The sequence below is a fragment of the Rissa tridactyla genome, chromosome 4 (genome assembly GCF_028500815.1).
Source record: "Rissa tridactyla isolate bRisTri1 chromosome 4, bRisTri1.patW.cur.20221130, whole genome shotgun sequence".
Classification (NCBI taxonomy): Eukaryota; Metazoa; Chordata; class Aves; order Charadriiformes; family Laridae; genus Rissa; species Rissa tridactyla.
In genome coordinates, this window is record NC_071469.1 from 53,837,497 (window position 1) to 53,855,110 (window position 17,614).

Here is a 17,614-nt window from a genome sequence, read left to right on the forward strand (position 1 = left end):
AAAGCACATCAATGATGGTCTGTCACCTTCCAGAGTACGGTTCATATGGAGAACACTCCCCTGTAACTTCAGGGATGTAACAGGAGAGAAAACCTTGGGGAGATGTGCCAGCATTACAAGAGTTTCATTGCTTCCCCACCGATTCCTCTCATCTCTCCCAGACAATACACTATGTTAAAAGCTGCATGTACGATATAATTAAATGTACAAACCACCATTACAAAAACGGAAATATGATTGCTTGCCCACTATTAATTTTCAAATTTCAAGTCAGACAATTAACCTGGCATTAAAAGAAAATACACAATGAATATTTCATGGGGATGGTCCATGCAATCCAAAAATGGTGACATTTCATCATCTGCCATTGGACTATTAGTACAAGGCATGCTCAGAATAGTTAAGGGACATGCTGTCTTCACGAAAAACGTGCTCTAACAAGCTCTTGAAATTTCTTTACTCTTCTCTAGGGAGTCCGTTAAAACTTAATACATTCATTTCACTAGCGTTCCAAACATTTCTTCCAGTCACAAAACTCATTTGCTAGAGGTGAACACCGTCAATGGTAATAGTAGAGCAGGAAGATTTCTATGCTCGACTAAATGTTAAAGCGTTAGGATTATTTTTAACTTCACTTTAAGCTGCTGTTACGCACATTAACGTTACAGAATGACTAGTCCTCCAAAAGCACGCATGTTTATGAACAAGCATGGGAAATACCTTATGAGCAATTAACGCAAGTGATCTGGCAGCCTTTAAAATAACAGCTAAGGAGTTACAGGATGCTTTGATAGGTATTAATACGCTAGCAAAAGCTGTGGTAAGTTGGGAGCTGTTGCCTTCATAGCAAGAACAACGGATACCCTGGGGATATACAGTGAAGTAGATCTCCTGTTTCCCCTGCCTGTTCTGTGCCTCACGCTGTCAGGACATGAATGACTGAGGACTGATTCGAGTGATTGCGAAGGTTCCTGACGGAGGGAAGGACATAGGGAGTAGCAAGAGGGATACAGGGCATCGGCTTCTAACAGAAATTGGTGCAATGAAATCATTTCACTCTCATTTAAACTGCGCCGACGCTGAAAAGGAACAAGGATGACAGAAAGAAATGAAAATGGAGACATGGTCAAGTAGTTACAGACACACCAAAAAAAAAATATCAAATTTTAAACATCTCTATGAACTAAGAATTGTATTAAGGATAATGAGAGAATAGAAGGTATATTTAAATATTGCTCTGAAAATTCAAGGACCAGCATTTACTGATGCCATAAAATGGTACAGGTCTGTTGATTTCAATATTGTTACCACGGCATTCATGAAACAGAAACATCTTACACTATCAAATAATTGTTCTTAAGATACCAACATGCTCGATACTGCACCACCTCACTACCGTCCAGCACGTCTGAGCAGTAAAAGACAAACGCTGTCTAGAAAACAAGCATTTCGTTCCTGACCAAGCACTTCAACGTGCAACATATTCTTGCAGTTATCGAACCAAGCGCATGGTGCCAGTCAGCACACAAACACGCCGCATGGTGAAAGCATCGAGAACTTCCTTCGGCAAGAAAAATATTCTCCCTCAAATGCACTGATGGTATTTTCAGATGAGGAGATGGTTTTAACAACTGCGTATCTTGCACTTCAATTCAAGGCTACTGTTAGGTTTCATTTCTAATTACAGACTTAGCAGCTGAAAACGACACAGAAAACTTATCAGTTCACAAATAAAAATACCTGGAGCTGAGAACTGATGACGTAATATGAAACCTTGACCACAAGTGTTTGATATTAAAAAGCCCCGGCAGTCCAATACACAGTACTTGCAGTGAATTATCTGCCTGACTTGCCATAGCTGATACACCAAAATAAATCAGCAGAGTGCTGTGTGAAAGTTAATCTTGCCTTAGTTGTTGGAACTGTTTCATTCAGTTTTCAAGATTGAATAGTTCTCTAAAGGTTCCACACGTATGAACAGGGATCTTCTCGTCTTTCCTTGTCTCCCTATGCCCTCATCCCCCTGAATCAGCTTGGAGCAGCTTTTTGACATCCGAGATGGGCTATCTAGCTCTATTTACTTACGCTTGGTGGAGACAGCCTGTTGCTCTCTTCCAAGAACTCTTCCAAAGTTACCATCTCACTGCCAGGTGAGGCAGACCGTTGCCTGCCTGCATAAGACTGGGATGGAGTACTCTTCTGAGGTATATCATAATTGATCAAACCATTCCTGTGGGAGGAGGACTCATGCCTGCTGCTAGGGCTTAAGATGGCAGAAGCAGAGTGAAAGGGATAGGTGTCTCGGAGCAAGGCTGGTGCCTCTCTGCTTGGCACCGTATCTTCACTGCTGAGGCTCTCAGTTCTACCATGGATACGATCTAAGGAACCTGAGGAGAAGCATAAATATCATTAAAGACACTGTTCTTCCCTCATTTCAGTAGGTTTTCTCACTGAGGTAGGAACTTGATCATCCAGGGCCATTTGCACACAGACCGGGTGGGGTTTTTGACCTTACTTTCTTCTCCCATAGAACTCAAGGCAGTCAGAACTTTGAAAAATCAGGACTAGTAAACGTTTTACAGTGCCTCCTTTGAGGCCCTGTGTTAAACAAGCACAACTACTTGTCCAAAGACTAGGAACAACACAGATAGTAAGGGGGCCTCTTTACCACCTCTGTGCCACTAGAAGACCTCCCAGTCTTGGCTGCATGTGATCTGAGAGACAGGACCTGCCAGTGGGAAAACAGAAAGTGGATTTTTCCAGTGTCAGGTCTCCCGGCATCCTTCAAGGATGCACAGTTTCAGCAAAAGCAAATCTCCAGAGCACACAGATTCCACACACAAGCTGTGTACAGCGTAAGAACAGCAGAGACCTGTTGATGTAAAAGAAGTCCAAGAGCGGCCTGATACTTCCCACGATATGATGCCAGTCAGACTGATGCAAAACTGGAGTGCCTGCCTTAAAAAAGCCACCCCTTGCCAGAATCAATCTTAGAAAAATGCTTCTTGCCAGCAGCTTGGATTCCCAAGACAGCCATGTCCACATTGCATAACCGTTACAGTTTCAAAACAACAGTTTTCAAATTTAATTGGAAGGAAAATGGCATGGAATTTCACTTTCTGTTTGTCAGAACTCAACTGTAAAAGGTTTACCTTTCAAATTGAGAGGTGAACTACTGCTGGAAGCGTTCCTACTGCTCTCTAAACTGTTTGGCCTGGACACTGAAAAAACACAAAACAAGCATTGAATAAGTTCCTCTGATTTTCTAAAAGACTTGGCCGCAGCCTGGCTTCTGAAAATAGTGCAGCAAAGTGCAACTTCGTGCAACTAAGTCAGTTTGAAAACATTAACGATGTAATATACACAGGATGCCAAAGTCTGGACAGAGTAGAAACCATTTCATTTTTCAAGTCAAGTTGTTCAGGATTCATCTTGTTTTTCTCACTTATTTGTTTTGCACAACGAAATACATTCTAGGTTTTGCTCTTACAGCAACTATAAAACAAAGTAATGCAAATACTGAAGTTCAACAATAACTTACTGTCTCTTTCTCAGTTTGGTTCTTTGCAAGGGGCTGGTAACCAGCCTGCAAATTCAGTCTTCCACAAATCTCTAAGCAGGTAGTGCTGCTGCTGTGGCACAAGTGCTTCTGCCGTGCACCCAGACCCCCCCGACACCGAATCTTTTTTATTGCTGATTCACTCCCTTAAGGAAGGAACCGAACACTGTTCAGAAAAATCAGCAACAAATTTTTACGACATGCATTAAAGGGTCTGTTGCTGGGGCAAGGCAATTCGTCTCAACGTCAGCATCGTTTTTGAAAATTAATTTTGGGAAAACGTCCATTAAAAGCTTATCAATAGAAAAATAGAAGTACTTAGCCCCACATTCCCAAAATGGTGTTGTGTTACTACATCTCATTCTATCATCTTAATTTAACTAAAATGTCCCAGGACAGTTCACGTGGATGCAATGAAACAAGTCTTAACGCAGAGGTCTGGAGCATTCATACGTGCTACAAGCTTACCGTGCTGTCTGGTGCTTGCAAACTCCACCTCAGGGGACTGTTCACATAGATTATCTTCTGAATTATAGCCTGAAAAGAACACAAAATTTAAAAGGCAATATTAAACACAGGAAGGTTAATCCTTCAGGTCAGTCTCTGATGCATTCTCTCTAGATGGAGGTGATCAAGAGGGTTTTACAGAGCCAACACTGGAAGAGCACCCATCTTTCTAACCACTGCTGTGAACCACGGGGCAAGGAACCACAGGAGAACTGACATCCAAACGCGTTCTATCAAGCTGATGACATTACAAGAGTAAAGAAACCCTGTATCTGATCAATTAAACCAGATAAAGTAGGAGTGAAACTACTAGCGCTCTGTTTTTGTACTTGAATGCCGCTAGAAGCTGTGTTTCGCCCAAGCAGGAACTATGAAGTAGCCTGACTTGTACGAAGAGCTGATCTATCAAACACAGCGCCCACCTTTTGGCCTGCCCTGGAGCCTGGAGACAGGGGTGGAAGTGTGCAGATGAATAGCCGAGGTCGAGTACGTCCTGGGACCCAGCTCCACACAGCAGTGTTTTGTCACAGAGTCTGCTGAGATTTCAACATTATCATTGCTGCCTCCGTGATGGGAATTCCTCTTTTGCTTTAGGTCCATTAGCACTGAGGGGGAGCGAGGTAAATAAATATGAATCAATGCAAAATAGCATTAGGAGATTTGTATTTATCTGCCCATACAAACATGACAAGCAGGCACAAAGAAACTGCACAACAAGAGGCGCTGGTTTTGCAAGCTTTTCCACGAACAGTTCAGTATTGGATGGGAAATCTCTGCCACCAGTTTTTCAATCATGTGTGCTCTCTGTAATGTGTGGGAGTGACAAGGGCTGCTCTGTGCCAGTGGGAGGGCTGATACTATACATGCAGCAATTACCGTGAAAGGAGGAAGAAAAGGAGCAAAGACATGAATGCAGAAAAGATACGCGAGGTGTGAAATTCCCTTAACATTATTCCTTGCAGGTACATTTTATAAACACTTCTTCAGTAATAAAATAGAATAAGGGAAGAGTGACAGAAGTCACACTCTCATTCAAAGGGAAATAATGCTGATAATTTGGAAATTAGCTAGCATGATCTGCACACTAAGCTAATTGTTTTCAGGTTTAGATCTTTGCTGTGATAAGAGCTCAGTCTCTACAAGGTTAAAACTCTGCTGCTCTCACGATGCTCTGGTGCAATGATTTGTAAGTGGAATTCCTGGGATCTTAGCATGAGAACAACAAAAAATACCTGCTAGAATATTATTTAGATTCAGAAGGCTGAAGACATCTTTCCTAGTGATGAGGCAGGTTAATTCATTTCTTGTAATGTGAATGTAATGCTTTAAGGCACACATAAAACAGCACAAAATTTAAAGAATTTACTATAGGACTTAATATATGCCCTTAATGAGATGCAAGATTCTACTTTTCTATAAATAGTAACTAAATGCTGAAAACACAGCAGAGTGCAGTAGTCAAAATAAGCAACTTGCAGAGACAATGGACAGACAGTTAGTTCAAAGCACAGAGCAGCAGCAAAGCTGTATTAGAGAAATGGACTGAGCTACTGTCATCTTAGACAACTCCTGGAAGCTGACTTCAAAAACAATGTTTTCCTCAAAAACAATGTTTCCCCACCCAGTCTGTGGGGTCCGTAGCACAGGGCTGGCACTTCCTCTCAGAACTGAATTTTATGGCATGCCTGGAGGGGCAATTACTGGCTAAAGCTTGCCACGCAAATCTGTATTTCTGACTGACTTTGTAGACGCACTTAACACCTTCCATAGATGCCAGAATTATTAATTGCCCTGGAGACAAACATTCTCTACAAATCCCAGAACGGCAGCAATAGGCTCGTCCTTGGTTGTGCCACAGAGGGACCGCTTCTCAGGGTGAGAGGGGAGGTGAGGTCTTTTGGCCTCTCCGCTGACCTCCCCGTAGCAAACTGCCTGTGCTAAATACGTTTCTCTAACGCCAAGCGGGGACTGGACCCACACATCCATTTCAGAAGCCTCCAGGCTGTGACTCTCAGGCAATAAGAATTCCGGGCAACGGATCCATGATGAAGGTTATTCCTAATGTTAAGAAAACAAATCTACTTTCTTCTTCCGAAAATTTCTGTCAAAACTGAAGCAGCAGAAAATGAAACTTGAACTCAATTCAAGGTGTATTTTCATAGCTGGAAGTGTGAAACCCTGCTGAACAGCAGGTTTGAATGCAAACGTCAAGACGCTTTGTGGAGAGTAATTTTCCCAGTAGCTTCTGCTCTATATTCAAAGTTAGACTATTTAAAAGCAGACAGAGATGTTAAAAAAACCTGCCATTTCTAGGATTTAGTGGCAGAGAATATTGGGAAAATCTCCAGGATGTGAGACTCCGTTATATGAGATTTGTATTTTAGTAGGATTACAATGTTGTAGAAAGCATAGCAACAGCAAATCAGTTCAACACTTCAACTGGACACGATGCAAGTAGGTGATTGCAAGGAAGTATGGAAGCACGCAGCAACTTCACTTACTGATAACATGCACCACAGCCAATATACATACGCAAACTGTATGCCATGAGGTCCCCTAAAAATGTGCTGCATTGAAGAAATGATCCAGTGTGCAATAGTGATTCCTCTTCTACAGGAAAACTTAAGTCCATGTTCGCTAATCTGTGCTTGTATTTAGAGTATTGTAAAGACATGCTGAGTGTTTCTATAAAGGTGTGTGTTCTTCTAAGGCATGTGGGATTTTATTTTTTTTTTGTGTTCATTTGTTTAAAATATTTGACAGAAACAAATGAGGATAAATGCTAAAGGGAAGGTGTTAGAAATATCCCAATTCCGGGAAAGAAAGAGGTTCATTAGGAGAGGATGGGATGTCGGAAGAAGACCAGAACCGGAGCCGGTTAGAGAGAGACTGATGATTCGATGGAGACTTAGGAGACTTTTCTTTATCCTTGATTTTGCTTCTCAAAAAGGCAATCTTTTTGCGCTGAGCAGCTAAATTGTTATCACCCAGGTATCCCAAAAAGAAGAAGAAAAAAAAAAAAAGTAAAAAACACCTCGTAAGTAAAACTTGAAAGTGTCTTAAAACAGATTAAAGACTATACAACCAGTAAAAACGAAAAAGGCTAAACAAAGACTCACACATACATTTGGAGGACTGAATAATGCATAGTTACTCATAGTTAATCTGACTCAGATTAACACATCGATTAACGCAAATACATAAAATATAAGTAAGACCATTAAGAAATTACTGTTAGATCACCCAAAACATTTTTATTTAATAAAGTAAAATCAAATAGGTGTGTACCTATATTGGTGGTATATATACTTGGTGGTAATATACTTAAATTCCCTAGATGTCTCCTAGGCTTTAATACTGATGCTCATCATCGGAACATAAGCATGTTTCACGAAACATCAAAAAGAACGAAGCCCCAGTGACTTTCTGCTATCTCTGGTACTCCATAAGAGCCTTGTTCTGCAGAAACCCAAGCCCAAATTCCCAGGTTGAACTGTGGATGCATGTTAAACACTTAACATCTCCTGGTGATCGCATGGATGATCTGAGACATGCATTTTTATTTTAAGTGAATCAACGACCTTGAAGAATTAGAATGGGGAAAGGCAAATATAAAACCCAATCAAAACACAAACTTCATCCAGACCGATCCTTGCACTAGTTTATAACCACAGTTCCAGCCTCCTCAGCCGCTCCCCTTCTGTTCCCCACACTCCCCAGTGGGAAGACAGGAATTATTAGAATTATTATTTAAGGATTAATTTCAAAACTGCTTCTTCAAAAGTATTCCCGGAGGACAACAATCTATATATAGAAGCTGACAGAAGTGATCTCAATAGAGTAAGCAAAGCTTGGGAGATATATTACCTTTAACAAAGATCACAGAGTATTTATTTTGAGGAGCTTTCTTTTAAATTTCCCGTATTTAAGAACACCTGATTTACAGTCTGAACTAACTAAGCAGAAAAAGAAATCATTCCATCTTCCTTACGTTTGTGGTAGAGAGTTCAGAAAAATCATTTAATCAATTTAAATTATGTAGCTCTTAGTTGATTCTAAGTCAAAACACAGTATCATCCTCCAAAATAATTAGATTACAACAAATTAGCATTTTCTATGTTATTTCTTCTGCATGTGCGCCATCTCCTGGTGGTGGCTGTAAGACCAGCTATTACCCATTTGAAGACTAGTCGCTCATCAACCATAATATTATACGGTCCAACTTTAAACTGCTTTGTTGCAAAACCCCAGTAAATAAAGTATTTCCACCAACTTATTAAGTCACATGCAATACATTCAGGCAAACCAAGAAAATATATACAAAAGTTGAAGGGAGAAAAAGTAGACAAAAGGAAAAAAACAAACTAAAACCAAACCCAAAAAAACCCTACCTTTTAATTTACTCAGCTTTTTAGTTCAGGGGTTTTTTTGCTTACTAAAACTTTTCATGTACTAAAAAAATGGATAATTACCATAATGGGATGGAGTATCAACATATCCTATATATTAAATATTTTAAAAATCTTTTCAAAAAAAACTGTTCAGCTCATAAATTTAGGCTGGGCATTCCTTACCTTTGTTTGAAGAACCCCCAGGGGTCTCTTTCTCTTCCATAGAGTTTGACCCTTGAGAGGTGTTATCCTGAGTCTCTTGATGTTTCAGTTTTTGGGAGGCAGATGGAGAGTTTACCGTGTCTGGGGACTCAGAATGCCACGGGGGGCTTTCTGCTGCTGGTTTCAACCGCTCCCTTGTAGTCTCCTTCTTTGGCTTGATTAGTTTGACTAAGGCTCTGGCTCCAATCCAGTGGTTTTTCCTGATAAAACAGGTTTTGTGAATGGAATTCATAAAACACTACAAGAAATACTCCCCAAAGTTGTTTAGAGTTGTCCTAAAGCCGTCAAAGCCAACCTACATTTTTATTTGTTTACTGTCATGAATCGGTTGGAAAATTGCAGGATGAATTTCATAGAGCTTGAGATCGATTTCCCTCCCAGGGTCAAAATTATTTTACAGAAATATTTCTTCAGCATGAGAAATGTGAGAAAAACAACCGTTCCCTCTGCTAGAAATCTAAACTACACATACGGACCCACATAAGACATTGCAACTGTGAGAGAAGCTCTACTACGGGAACACATTGAGAAGGAAAGAAATGAAAACTGCTTTAAAGACAAATCCCTCTCTAAGACTATCAGTCAGAACTCTGTGTGGTGGACTTAGCTTGGCTCTTTGTTGTTCGTAATATAATTTTTTTAAGTCCTTTCTCTCCGATGAACCACTTTGAAAGAGCAGCTCTGGAAGCTTCTACTGCTGCTTAGTCACCATATTGGGGGTCCCTCCCCCCTGCTAGGGACAAGATGATGTTCATCAGGGGAAAGTGGCTTTTTTCCAATTAATAGAGTTCCAGATTCCAGTATTAAAATAGAGGGCCCCGCATGAGGTACTATGGTCTACATTAACACAACCTGTTTATTCAGGCAATGGCTTGCGGAGCGAGAGTGAAGAAAGAATTGGAGATGACACTGTCCTTATTTCAGATGAAATTTCTGTTATCTCCAGTTACAGAGTTATGGAGAACTCTCTCTCACCCTCACAAATCTGTGCAACAGCAGAACTGACCCCACGTGGGACTTACTTTTTTGGAGTAGGATCATAAAACTTGTACTGATCCATTATCTTCTCTTCAAGTTTTTCCTTGTGTCTCCTTAAGGCATTCAATTTATCACTGTGAGAGGGAAAAGCATGTTCTGAACCATCCGTATGAAATTAAGCATAATCAAAAAACTGAAGACCAAAAGCCACCAAGAGAGCAAAGAGACTGAAATATCTTCTTATCACATAACCTTCGGAATCCTACTGAGCTCACTCACTGTTTAGAGAGGGCAAATGCAAAAACCTACTGAAGTTCCTGATGGGCGATTTTTGTGCAATAAGCATGAAAGGTGAAAGAACAGCAATAGGTTGGTGCCACATTACTCACTAACAACTCAGGCAGAGTTTGTTTGGTGGGTGTTAAGATTAACCTTACTTTGTTTTTTGAAAATTAGTTTGCTGATTGTTCAATCTTATTCACAGATCACTGACAACTACTCAAGGGTTAAGATCCTTACATAGTTTGAACTTCTTGTCTACGTGATAACTCGGTATTTTATTCCTGTTCTGCTTACTCTGTTGCAACTCCGTATTTCTCTGTAGAGAAATAAATAATGTTTGATCTTTTTAAGACTATTTTGGTCTCCTGCGAGCAGTGTCAAAGCACTTTCAGCACTGCCATGTAATCTTACTATTTTTTTAGTCATTGTTTTATTAACATGCACAGTGGATGTTAGCAAATCTTTTTTCATTCAAGCAGCAGGTCTAATGTACCTCCACCGCAGAACTGTCAGACACCTGGATAAATACACTTTGAGTACATCTGAATTGTATTCAGCCAATTTCAGCAAACAACTTCTAACATTCCAACCATATAATCCAGTACTGAAATAAAACTCAGTAACTTCCACGTCATCATGAGGTGCTTAGACTAAAAGTCTTGGGATTAAGAGCACTTTTCTTCCTTCTTTCACACCTATATGGCAAATTCACTGCAGTGACAACGCGATTCTTTGTAAATGTACAATATGTTTAAACAGGGTACGTCACTTAAGTGTGTCACCCTGTGCATGGGGGATGCAGCGATGCATGTTGACACTTGCATCCTTAAAAGCAACATCAAAAGGAAGCATTTCTTATAATGCAAATGACAAAAACTAGGAGTATGAATATTTGCTATTCCTCAAGCTCTTCAGAAACCTTTCAGAAGTACCACTGGGTTTAGCATTCAATCTTTTATAACTAAGTTTTCCACATGGGTTCATCCATATTATTTGAAAAGAGCTGTGCTTGTCTAGGTGTCTCCTGAACATTCCTTTGCAGTAAGACAATGAGAAGAAAGTTTGTAGCTTCTCCCCGTTACACGTATCTCCTCCTAAATATCCCCTTTTCTAGCCAGATATCAAGTAGATCTATCATTCCACTGCCTGTCCTTCTACTCCTGATAGATGATTTGTATCTCTGTCTAGATGACTTTTTTAGGTTTCCCAATTTAAAGCTCTTGTTTCTTACATGTACTGTTTTTGTTCTTCATGATACTGCTCCTTGTTCTCCATGTTCTGCTCCAGTAACATCTGATTCTGCTGGCTCAGCATCTGAATCTGACTCAGGAGATGATGGTTTTCTTCTTCCAGATTTCCCTTTAGACGGGACAGCAGCTATTAAACAAGACAGATTAGTTTCTCCTCTGCATCTAGCTTCCCTGTAAGTGCATCACAATAGCATAGCAACCTAGGACACAAATCAATAAACTTCAAAGTATACAGGGGTGTTATTATGACCACATAGCTTAGCTTATATATATAGCGTGCCACAAACTTCACATAATGAATGTTAGCACCCTAACAGGAGCCCAGCAGGACACCCACCTACAGCTACTCACCTCACAGTGGTTATCCAGCTTGGTCAGAGAAATATCCATGGACTGGTGCTGTTCTTTCAGCTCATCGTAGCGAGCCTGCCAACGATTCAGCTCCAGCTGAGAGTTGTTCAAGGAAGTTTTCAGCTCTTTAGTGTGTGAATGCAGCCCTTCATACTCTGCTTTTAGTTGGTTGTGCAAGAAATTCACCCTAAACATGAAGAAGCCAACAGCCAACGGAGGACATGTCATAGAAAGCACCTCACATTCAAAGACCACACCATCAGTGTGCAGCTGTCAGTAAATCAAACATTAAGTTCCAAAGACTAACTCCTAAAGACATATTTATTCTAAGCATATAATAAAGTTTTATTAAGAAAGTAGTAATAGCATTATAAAATGTTTCAAATCTACAAAAGAACTGAAAGGAAAATAGATGAAACAAAAAAACTGCTATTTCCTCAATGTCTAAGAAACACACCACAAATTTCTGAGGCACAACGTATTTAAGAGCATTTGGACATAAAGGCAGCTCTATTTGGCACAAATAAAGAACACTCACAGAACTTTTTTCCTGATGCATGAAATATGAGCATTAAAGTGTCCTGAACCATGAGACATTGCAATGCTGTAAGATGATACTGTGGCATTCTTTTACAGCTTTTGGTAAATCTAAAAATGTCTACAAATCACGAAGGCATAAAATTAAATTTATAGATAAGCAAAAAAGATTAAGTTCTGTATCTGCAGACCGATCAGCTGAGCCTTGCTCTCTTCCAGCATCACAATCAACATTTTGCAACATCTTTCTTTGTTCCTGGCGAAATGGAGTTGAAAACAGCAAGCTTGAGGAAACCTCCTTTGCAATTGGGACAGCACATGAAACTTTCATGTCTGAACTTAACATGCGATTTTTAAATATGATTCAATCTGACATTGCTTTAACTTGATACAACCTTATTTGTACCAAATTCTCTCTCAAAACACCTGTGTCGTGTAAACAGTGGCACTGAACTGGTTTTAATGGAGAGAGCCCCAGTAAGGATACAGGTTGAGAGGCAGGGTACGTTTTACTGCTGCATTATGTAAAGTTCGGATGCTAGCCCACGAAAGGGGTTTTGACATGAGTTAACAGTTACCCAGTGATCTTATGAATCACTAAGCCCACTTTTAATAACAAGAATCAAGTTTCTTTCGCATTATTAACAAATGGCAGCTTTCCCCAGGCAGCAGAAAATAGAGAGCAATGGTAACTCCTAGAACTAAATCATGTTGTGTAAAAAACATAGTACAGTTCTCCTTAAGGGAAAAAAAACTGGGTAGGAACCATTTCACACAACTCTAGATATTATTGGGGGGGTTGGTGTTTGTGCTTAAAGTACTTATTTCTGCTACTTAAAGACAAGCGCTTGAAAACAACTCATTACAGAAACACTTGTGAACTGAACCACATGTGGAAGCTTATTTCGAATGAGCAAAAATCCTGGGATCTGACCACGTTTGAAGCAATAACAGTATTGGTTGACAGTGTCCACCAAGATAATAATCTTTAATGAATTAAACAGAACGATCAATTAACAAGACAGGAATTGAGAAAAATTAACAGACACATCAATGGAGCTACAGTTAACACAACACAGCAAAACAACAGTGTGTTTTACATAACTGACTTTTCAATGATGTATAGAAGAATGCAGCAAGGACACCATACCTGTCCAGTTCCTCCCTCAGCTTCTGATTTTCCCCAGTGGTTATTGCATTTGATCTCCTCTCTTGTTGCAGAACTTCTCTCTCAGTTTTTAAAATTATTTCCAACTCCTCCAATTCTGCCTTGTGTTTCATTAAACTGTTGTATCTGCAAGAAGAGGAGTGGTATACTCTCAGCTTTCATTTAATCATTTTCCTTCCTCTAGTTTAAGATTTTTAATAGGTAATACTACAACGACCAGAAAGGAATTTTTTTCTTCCTGCCTGCTTAGTTTCATACATATTTGTGTAGTTAAACATCTAACAAGGCTGAAGAATTCCACACTATGCATAGAAATTCAGGTTAGTCTATAAGTCAACAGGGAGGCTTTTAGAAAAAAAGAAATGCATTTTTAAAGCAAACTGGAATGCAACTGCCAGAACCTGATTTCAATTCCAGGTTCTGATTATTTGGTAAAAAGCATGCGAGTCTCCAGGGAGAGCAGAAACCGCACCATTAAACTGGAATCCCATTCACAAGCAATTGTCAGTGGCAGGTTTTAAAAACCTGACTGAAAACCAGAAAGCAGCAGCCAAAAAGCAACGAAAAAGCAGTGGAACAGTTTATTAGGTAACAACCTAATGCATATTAAGTTATATGCGTAGGTAATAAGCATCCTGCATAGGTAATGATCTCCTGCATACTCCAGACAGACGATGAGGCCAGGATCAGTGAGTTGATGGCAAAACACCTTCAAGCAGGGGCTGTCCCATCTTCTGGAGTGACTCTACTCATTCTCTAGGCAGAAACCCAAAAGCAGCACCAGTCCAGGCTTCCCCTGTTACTTGGTTTATACAATTTGTGCATAAATCATTTGCAGGGGAGGAGATGGACAGAGACAGAGGGCAGATGCCATCAACCATGTCTTTAATTTCAATAAATAACAGAGGTGTGGAACAACTCCCCTGATGCTTGGCACAGGCTCAGCCTCCCACACCTCCTGCACTCGGAAAACCCTGCAAAGAACAAGGTGGGTTCAGACCCTTCACAGAACAGCAAGCTCTTCTCAGGTTGGTTTTTTTTTGCCTCTGGTGGCCTTTGTTAGGGTCCCTGTGTATGTGCCCATACACACACAGCAGTAGAAGCCACTGGGGACACTGGTGCAGTGAATGCCAAAAGTCATCAGCACGTTTTTCTGTGACTGCGATGAAAGATATTACCCCGAAATATCCCTGAGAAGATACACCTGTGCCAGTCACGGAGAAACGTCCTTCTAAGCAACTTTAAAACAGCAACTAGGTGGAAGATGCATCACTGTTTGAAAAAGCTAGAGGGAACAAGCTCCATCTGTCCCAGCAGAGATGAATGCAGAGCACAGTTACTTTGCGGTTATAAGAACTTCAAAACAAAACCAAAAGAGGCAGACAGCACCAAATACACTGACTCCTGCCAACTTGTTTCTCTTCCTGGCTACCATTCCCTTCATCCCAGGGTCAAATTACAGCCTGTCCCAAATTCCAGTCCATTGAAGGGCCACACAGAAAAGTACCTGTCTCACAGACAAAAAGCAGCTTTTTGCTATTCATTCCCAGTAACAGCAGTGGAGTTTGATTAACCTTATTTGTTTTCTTCCTCCATTCAGCTCCAGGACATTTCAAATTCAATGTCCGTACAACCAATGGAAGAACCTGAAAGCAGAGGAAGGTTTTGCATCCAGCTCCAAGAAGGATTTAAGACAGACTGCGTGCCAATCCAGAGTCGGAGAAGACAAACTCCACAGTCAGTGAGTCCCTTGGCAGAGATTACTGTGGCCTATGCAGAAACTGCGTTGTCAATTCTTTTGCCATTTCTGTATGATAGGGCTACTCTGTTCATTTTTATCCAAGCCCTCTATTTTTTATAGAGGGCTACTAAGAGGGAAGCAGTATACTGGTCCAGTTTTACCAGTTTGGCCCAGCTCCACATGCTGCCCCTGAGCATGAGAACCCTGGAGGTAGACCACAGCTGCTCCCCTGGATATTAGGTAAAAGGTAGAAAGAAAAGACTGTCTGCAAAAATCAAATTGATTCTGCGTCTCTGGAGCCCTAATGAAATCCCCAGGCAAATTCATCTTGCAGTCTGGATTCAGCATTTGAGCAGGATTTGTGCAACCTGACAAGCTCTACCACCGGGGGCAAGCTTACCCATCCTGTAGGCTATTCAACACTCATGTTGACTCCACCTCTTTAAGCATCAGGCACTTGGACAGAGAAGGTTTTTTTTATTAAAAGATTTTCTTATACATGCAAATAAAACCCGTTTTGGCTCCGACACAATCCATTCCTGGGACTGAACAATCATATTTGTCTTTACTCCTTTTGGTTTTCACTCTTTCTGCTGCTTTGTTAGGAGAAATACTGTGAGTAGATATTTGTGACTGGTAGAACTTTAAAAATGCTCAGCTATGATAAAAAGCATGTGGCAAAAGGAACCCAGAAAAATAATTACCAGGCAGCACTGGTAACATAATAATACAAGTCCCTGCAATATGTAACCCTCTGTCCTGGTTTCGGCTGCGATAGAGTTAACCTTCTGACTAGAAGCTGCTGTAGTGCTGTGTTTTGGATATAGGATGGGAATAATGTTGATAACACACTAATGTTTTTAGTTGTTGCTAAGTAGTCAAGGCCTTTTCTGCTCCTCACACCATGGCACCTGTGACTGGGCTGGGGGTGCACAAGAAGTTGGAAGGAGACACAGCCGGGACAGCTGACCCCAACTGACCAAAGGGATATTCCATACCATATGGCCTCATGTCAACATATAAGGCCGGGAGAAATAGGAGGAAGGGGCAACATTCTGAGTTATGGTGTTTGTCTTCCCAAGCAACCGTTACACACGATGGAGCCCTGCTTTCCTGGAGATGGATGAACACCTGCCTGCCGATGGGAAGTAGCGAATTAATTCCTTGTTTCGCTTTGCTTGTGGGCGCGGCTTTTGCTTTACTTAAACAGTTTTATCTCAACCCATGAGTCTTTCTCATTTTTGCGATTCTTCTCCCCATCCCACTGTGGGGGAGAAGGTAAGCAGCGGCTATGTGGTCCTAGTTGCCGGCTGGGGTTAAATGACGACACCCTCCACAGCAGGGATTCTGTTTTTCCAGTGAGATGAGTTTTTCCAGTGTCTCTGCAGGATTAGACTTCGCCAGAGTAAGCCACAAAGAAACACTCAAGGATCTGCTAATCAACTGTAGCTAGTAAGTTATTATCTCCCCTTAGTAATGTGCAATATGTAAAGCATTTTAAAAAATGCAGCAAGAGTCCAGCCTTTCTGTGTTGACTGAGATGGTGCTATTAATGGTAAATGGTCCTAACATACTAACTCTGCTTCTCTTGCTAAGTCAACCCCTCATGCCTGTGGTTTGCTGGGCTATGACAGGCCGTTTCACTGCAGTTACACACAACCCATTATTAAGTCCCCACTGCGGTGCTAATACAGTGCAGATAAAGCCGACGGAGGTTTAACGAAGTTTGCTGAGGTGCAGAAAATACTCTGTGGTTAAAATGCATCAGAGTGAACTACAGAACCTTGGGGACCTTGGCTGTACAGTGTTAGCAGCCCACGAGCTAACTAAAGTTGCTGCGGATTTTTCCAGACGAGCTGCAGTCACAGGTTTGCGCTGGAGCGCAATCCTGCCTTAAGCAACAAAACTATGATTACAGCGCTGTCACCAACAGAGAAAAAGCAATTACCTTGGAGTCGGGACCCAAGCAAAACCCATCTCTTAGACACTGCACAAGCAAATTTCTTGGCTGCACTGAGCTGCTCTGGGAAAATTTAGCAGGTGGTGCGTTCTAGCTGAAGTTGGAAGTGAGATATTTCATCTTAGCAGTTAAATGCCTCAGAGTGGCAGAGGAAAACAATTTTCTTACAGCTTTTTTTTCTAACTTTCTCCCCTCTGCTCCCTCAGCCAGCTAAACTGCACATAGCACATGATGGAGGGAAAACACCACACACACACAAAAAAAGTGTCCCTTCTGACAGCCAAATGGAGACACAGGCTGTCCTTCGACAGATCACCTTGCTAAGTATCTTTTGAGACTGATCTGCTGAGGAGGACACTGCGCTCTTAAAATGGCCAAAATCAACCTGCTTTGAGTATAGAAAAAGCCACCATCTGCTCCCTGGCAACATCTCAGGCTGGCAGTCACATCTCGGTAACAAACGGTCCAAATTGTTAATGTTTACAACGGTGATCTGTGCACTTATCACTGGAAATAATGTATTTTTAGAAAACTACTTTTTCCTTAGGCTAGAGCTGTTTAATAATTGGTACTCATCAAGAAAAGAAAGAACCCAGCAAACAGCCTCAACACCGCAATGTGATAATCTCTAGCAAAGCCTGAATCAATGAGAACCATTAATCAGTCTG

The 17,614-nt window shown here is 41.0% G+C and overlaps 1 protein-coding gene across 2 annotated transcripts in view; it reads right to left on the bottom strand.

Annotated features, from left to right (window-relative positions):
* Window positions 1–17,614, bottom strand: part of CCDC88C (coiled-coil domain containing 88C) — a 100,220-nt gene that overhangs the window by 2,934 nt on the left and 79,672 nt on the right. The window contains exons 21-30 of one of the 2 annotated variants that reach the window (XM_054198502.1): window positions 13,228–13,371; window positions 11,541–11,727; window positions 11,171–11,316; window positions 9,702–9,791; window positions 8,641–8,879; window positions 4,489–4,671; window positions 4,028–4,096; window positions 3,153–3,221; window positions 2,086–2,387; window positions 864–1,079 (exon numbers count right to left, since the gene is read on the bottom strand). In XM_054198502.1, coding sequence (XP_054054477.1) covers window positions 864–1,079; window positions 2,086–2,387; window positions 3,153–3,221; window positions 4,028–4,096; window positions 4,489–4,671; window positions 8,641–8,879; window positions 9,702–9,791; window positions 11,171–11,316; window positions 11,541–11,727; window positions 13,228–13,371 — 1,645 coding nt within the window. The remainder of the gene's footprint in view (window positions 1–863; window positions 1,080–2,085; window positions 2,388–3,152; window positions 3,222–4,027; window positions 4,097–4,488; window positions 4,672–8,640; window positions 8,880–9,701; window positions 9,792–11,170; window positions 11,317–11,540; window positions 11,728–13,227; window positions 13,372–17,614) is intronic. The other variant, XM_054198503.1, reaches the window with a different exon arrangement.